This window comes from Gadus morhua, chromosome 4 (genome assembly GCF_902167405.1).
Source record: "Gadus morhua chromosome 4, gadMor3.0, whole genome shotgun sequence".
In the NCBI taxonomy this organism is placed as follows: Eukaryota; Metazoa; Chordata; class Actinopteri; order Gadiformes; family Gadidae; genus Gadus; species Gadus morhua.
In genome coordinates, this window is record NC_044051.1 from 39,822,664 (window position 1) to 39,828,663 (window position 6,000).

Sequence of the window (6,000 nt, forward strand, 5' to 3'; positions counted from 1 at the left end):
GAAAAAACGTTTTTTCTTTGCTTAAATTAACCTCCCCATACTAATCCTAAACACCATCCTTTAAACAAACTGGTTCTGTTTGTAGGAATAGAGCGTCAGTTCATTTCCGTTAAATGGTCATTTTAGAACGAACCGATCAATGAAGACTCCAAAGGACAAAAGACCAAATAAGGACTTCCCAACGGTTCAGAATAGCCGTTTTATCCCACACTTGGTTCTTGTGTTTCCAACCGCCGTTTCATGTTCAGAACCTGTCAAACCTGTGTCTTCTACACAGCCCCTGGTGTATTTCCTTCTTTGCCGTTGATTACTAACTTTACCGTTGCCCCCCCCCCCCCCCCTTCCTTCCCCTCCTCCCAAAGCCTCTTCCAAATCCGAAGGGTCGCCCCTCCAACGACCGGACAACGCTGCCAAAAAGACAGAAGACAAGAACCTGGCCAGGCCAAGCCGGCCAGCCGTAAGTCTTACACTTCAGCCTCCTTAACTCGGAGGCAAGGGGGGCTTTTAATTTGGAGACTTTAGATTTTTTGGACGCGAGATAAATGAGGAAAGGTTTGAAGATATAGCCCTGGCTTTCGCTAGAATAAAGTGATCAGGGTTTGTATTTCTGAAGTGTTGCCGGTATGCAGTGAGTCTATGGAAGCTCCTCTTAAAAAACAAACGAAAAAAAAAAGGAGTAAGTCACTCAGTATATTGAAACCGAGTGACTCACTAAAGCAGCGTTGATGGATTCATTTCAGTGGAGTGATGACAAAGGTTTTTCCTGTCACACCGACGGGGAACCAAATACAGTTCAACCAGACGTCCGAACTTGATTTTCTTGTGTTTTTTCATTCCATTATTGCCCCCGACTGTGAACTCTGAGCCATGATGTGGTTGTCTGGGAATTTCTTAGGGTGACGTGGTAAGCCTGATTAAAAAAACAACCAAACAATGGATGGCATGATGATGTATGACACGCCCGCGCCATTTTGTCCCCAGCACGGCCCTTTTCATAAAACAAACACAAAAACCTTAGATATGATTGGATACGGTAGTACAACCAATCACCAGCGGTTCATTCGATTATGCTTGCGAATGGGTGTAGCTTTCGGCCTTTGTAGGAAGTGACCACTTTATCTTTCCCTTTGCCAACTGCCTGGTCACTTTCTGCCCCGAATCACTCGTGTCTCATTGGCCAGACACCACCTGACGTCACACCATGATACACCGCTTCTCATTGGCCAGACACCAACCGACTTCACACCACGACACACCGCTTCTCATTGGCCAAACACCACGTGACGTCACACCACGATACACCGCTTCTCATTGGCCAGACACCACCTGACGTCACACCACGATACACCGCTTCTCATTGGCCAGACACCACCTGACTTCACACCACGACACACAGCTTCTCATTGGCCAGACACCACCTGACGTCACAGCACGATACACCGCTTCTCCTCTGATCAAGGACGGGCATGAGTCCTAACAGGCTCCAACTCTGTCTTTGTAAACGCTTTTAGAGGACACTCTCCAGTCTGGTTTAGAGGGTTGGCGGACGTCACCTTTTTGTGAACTGTAATTTGGCCGCTGAAGGATGCTGCATCACTGTCCTTGCAGCGAAATTTGACCAAGCTGTCCTTTTTTTAACCTCATCAAGCAAATCTTTTCCAAAAAAAGTCATTACGAATGGGATGCCTAGAGACTTATTATTGGCATAGACCCAGGGTGTTCCAGAACTATTCTAGAGGGTTCTCTGTCCGGGTTTACTCGAGTCTTTCAAATGCTTGACTATAAGACGACCAGCCATCACTTAAGCAAAAATTGTGCTATGCATTAAAAAACACAAATGACTGAAAATGTCTGTAACACGGCACTCTGGAAATATGAACGAAATTTCCTAATGAACAAAATTTGAACAAAATTTCTAGTGACGGTGAACACAAACTCTTGTCTGCCTGACTGACCTTTTGACCCTTTGGGCCCCGGCGTCTCCCAGGACCTGACGGCCCTGGCCAAGGAGCTGCGTGCCGTGGACGACGTGCGGCCCCCGCACAAGGTCACGGACTACTCCTCCTCCAGCGACGACTCGGGCACCACCGACGAGGAGGAGGACGAGGAGGTGGACCAGGAGGCGGGCGAGGAGTCCACGTCCGGGGCCGAGGACTCCAGGGCTGGGTAGGTCCTGCCCTTCGCCGCTTCCCTGGCGCCTGGTCTTCCACGGGTCCCCCCCCACCCCCCCCACCCCCCCGTTGCCTCGCTGCTAAGCTTGTTGCTAAGGGTCCCAGGGTGTTGTTTACCACCAACGGGTGTAAGGCTGGGTTATGGTTCCGCGTCGACGCACCTCAAAGGGGGGGTTCCTCCTTGCGTCCCCCCGCGAGGGCCTGACGTGCAACTTCCCAAAAATTGGAACCTTGCGTCGAGGCGACGCAAGCAGCAAGGGCTGTGATGTGTCCGCTCACTAAAACCCAGACGCGGAACCGAAACTGGTTCGCGACGGCGTCGGGAGCGTCTGTGTGGTCGTTGCGTCGCGTCGACGTGGAACCGTAGCTGAGCCTTTAGTCGTGACGTGTTGGGATCTATCCATCGGTGGGGGGGCTCACAAGTGGGAGTGTGGCCGCCCGGATGTCTGGATGACTGTCCGCCCCTCACACCTGGTGTGGAAAACGGGGGGCACCTTTTTCATGCGCGTCTCAATCGCGTTGCTTTGATTTGCTTCATCACTTGCTCAAATGCTCCTTCTGCTATTGCGAAAGGCTAACGCTAGTTGTTATTGGAGTCTGCTTCTCCGTCCATTCAAATAATCGCCAAACACGGTTTATTGTAAATGCTGTTTCAGATTGGCTCAAATTTGGGACTTTCCATAATTTAAGTATTTCCAAATTCTGTTCCAACAAACTCGTTGGTTTCATGTCTGTTGTGTGCTTGGCTTTAAAACAGCAAGGCTTGCCTCTATGTTTCACAGTGCAGTTTTTAAAAAAAGTCTGGCTATGACCACGCTGCTTATACTCTGCTCGTTCCTGCACCTTTTTGGGGGGCCGGGGGATTGCTTTGCATGTCTGCGGCTGCATGTCTATTAACACGGGTCTCGCTACGGACGTCAGATATTCCCATGGCTTCTACAGGAGGCTGAGCAACGGCGAGACGGAGTCCCTGAAGACCATGCTGGCCGAGGACTCGGAGAGCGACCAGGCCACAACGCCCTCCAAAGACGGCACCCTGGTCATCAGACAGGTATGGCCGTGACGATGTCCCCCCCCCCCCCCCTTTACTCGACCTGGATCTCCGCTGGGGATAAGGTGTGGTGGGACGGTGGCTGGGGATGGATCCGTACGTTGACATGCGAGACGTAATTTGTTGCAGCTGAAGTGACCAGGTGGTGGTCGTTTTTTTCCCAGTTGAGAAGATTTGAGTTATCGCTTTGGTTTGCTCTAAGGGGACACGGGTTCACGTTACTGGGTTTCAGCGACGACGTGAGAGTTGGGGAAACCTGGTTACTGCAGTGACTAGCTTAGAATGGCTTTCCAGCACTCGTGTAAATGCACTGTTGAGGTTCGTCTCATCAGCTTTATTATAATCCACTTTGTTTCCGTAGCAACCTTTGTAGAACCAAGTTTACAATGTCCTCTTTTTAATAGCACATGCACTACCGGCACTGCGGATATGAACGAGCACAGTTTGGGACACACGGCGATGGGTGAAGAGAGACAGCCTTTTTTCTGTTTGTGTATTTTCCCCGTTTTCCACAATTGTTTTGGTTAACTGCCCGTGCCTATCCCGTCACATCCTTCACGCTCTTCCCGCGCGGTCGTACTCGCTCAAGTGTACCGGCGTCTGGTCTAGCTAAGAGCCCATTATCCGGCCCGACAGGGATGGAGAAGCCTGTTTACCCTCCCTTTTATGTCAGCGAAGTGCCTTTTTCAGGGTGTGTGTAAACCCTATGAATTATGTATCGTGCCGGGAATACCAGAGAAGGTGGGGGGAGGGGAGGGGGGGGGGGGGGGGGGTCCGATATGAAACAACGGGACATTGTGTGTGGGGGTGGGTGATGACGTCACCTAGCGGTAGCTTAGGAGCCGATGGGGGGGCCACGCCCTGTTCCCCCCCCCATGGTGTGCCTGTTCTGTGCTTGCAGAGCGCCAGTGAGCTAAAGAGTGCGGCGGCGGCTCTGGTCGCCGCCGCTGGCACTGGCCCGCCGGAGAAAAACGGCTTGCACCACCTCCCGCACCAGCTCCCGCACCACCTCCACCTCCTCCACCAGCACCAGCAGCAGCAACAGCAGCAGCACCTGCCCGACCTTATCCAGCAGAGCCACCCCTCCCCTTCCTTGGCCGCCTCCTCCGCCTCCTCCACCACCTCATCCTCCGCCTCCTCCACCCCCATGCCCTCCTCCTCCTCCTCCACCTCCACCACCTCCTCCTCCTCCTCCTTCCCCCCGGCGTCCAGCCACAACGGCTCCCAGGCCTTGCGGCCGCAGAACCTCCTGGATCAGCTCAATGCCGAGGAGGTAGGACATCCCCCCCCCCCCCCCCCCCCCCCCCCATCTCCCCCTCCACCCTTCCCCCACCTCCCCGACATCCACCTCCACCCACCCTCCCACCCTCCCTCCCTCCCTCCCCTCCTACTCACACACCGGAACGGAGCGCAGAGATGTGTACACACTGTCGGCCACGCCCCGTGGCGTTTGTTTTGAACTTTGGGTCGGGGGGCGTTGCCAGGACGATGAGGTCATCATCAGTCGCGCAGAAGTCGATTTTCGAGTGACCTCCTCAAACCGGTTTCTCGTAGCGCATTGTGTCAGCACAGCCTGACTCACCCGTGTGTGCTGAGGATCAAATGCAAATCCTATTGTTAGATTCCACCCCGCGACTTGTTAAGCGCTTGTGTTGAGACGCTAGCGCTTTCGGCTAACTAGCTAGGCTGAATCAGTGTGTACTATTCTCTGCGATCGGTTCTTGTTCATCGGTGCGCACCGGCCCCCCTCTCCCTCCCCCACCTTCCCCCCACACCTCACCCTCCCCCATCTCCCCCCACACCTCACCCTCCTCCTCTCTCCGGCTCACTTCTCGCCTGGCTCACACCTGGTGCACGGCCTGTCACTTACCAAAGCTCCTGCTTCTCCCAGCGCTGCCCCCTGGTGGTGGAACGTGGTCATGGCATGGAGGATCAGTTGTTGATGTGGGTGCAGCCAGCACAGGATATGCTCCCTCATTAGGTGGCACTGGTGGAAGGAAAAAAAAAAGAAAAAAAAGCTAACAAAATAAATGTCCTGCTTTTGCTTTTGTTCTCGATTCCTTCCCTGAGGTAATTTACCCATTTGGGTTGAATGAGGATCATTCTCTCGTTTGGTGAATGGGGTTTGGGCTAATGAGCAGCGGCTAGGCCAAAGTAATGTGGAGGACTTTTACTTTGTTAAGCTGTGCGTTGCTAGTTAGTCCGTCCTTGTGTGCCGGGGATAGGGGAGTCAAGAGCTGCATTGCTTTGTGTCTATAGTATCTACACGCCAATCTTATCTGTAGGAGGACGGTTTTTCTTGAAGGAGCGGATGGCCGAATGTCCATCAGCTCTCTTCCCCCTTGCCTTTAATGCACACAGCTTTGCTTTAACATTACTATTTCTTGTTTCCCATGTTTTGTTTTTAACACCAGGGCTTTTTGTGCCGCTTTCTGCCTTCAAAGTCTTCCTTAACCGCTTGCGACTGTTTTTTTCCACCTGATCTTGATTCGTTTGGGTTTCTGTGATTGGTTTGCGTACGCTGAGTGATTTAATTCCCGATTTAGTCTCTCCTTGAATGAAAAACGGATAACGTTTGTTTTGCACAACGCGAGGCTTTCTGATTTGTGTTTGTTGATTTGTGTTTGTCCTTCAATTAATTGTGTTTTGGCTTTTCATCGTTCAGACCCAGTCGGCCAGCAGCACCATGACCAAACACAAGTCTTCGTCCTCCTTCACACCCTTCATCGACCCCCGCCTCCTCCAGGTCTCGCCCTCCAGCGGCAGCTCCCTCAACAA

The 6,000-nt window shown here is 52.5% G+C and overlaps 1 protein-coding gene across 18 annotated transcripts in view; it reads left to right on the plus strand.

The window, feature by feature from the left end:
* Window positions 1-6,000, plus strand: part of LOC115542089 (mitogen-activated protein kinase kinase kinase kinase 4) — a 52,878-nt gene that overhangs the window by 36,049 nt on the left and 10,829 nt on the right. For 10 of the 18 annotated variants that reach the window (XR_003976460.1, XM_030354180.1, XM_030354181.1 and 7 more), the window contains 5 exons: window positions 363-457; window positions 1,988-2,166; window positions 3,093-3,222; window positions 4,124-4,495; window positions 5,888-6,000. The exon at window positions 5,888-6,000 is cut by the window's right edge. Coding sequence is in view for 16 of the 18 variants with exons in the window: in XM_030354180.1 (XP_030210040.1) it covers window positions 363-457; window positions 1,988-2,166; window positions 3,093-3,222; window positions 4,124-4,495; window positions 5,888-6,000 (889 nt within the window). In the remaining 2 variants the exon portion in view is untranslated. The remainder of the gene's footprint in view (window positions 1-362; window positions 458-1,987; window positions 2,167-3,092; window positions 3,223-4,123; window positions 4,496-5,887) is intronic. The other 8 variants (XR_003976461.1, XM_030354187.1, XM_030354188.1 and 5 more) reach the window with 3 other exon arrangements.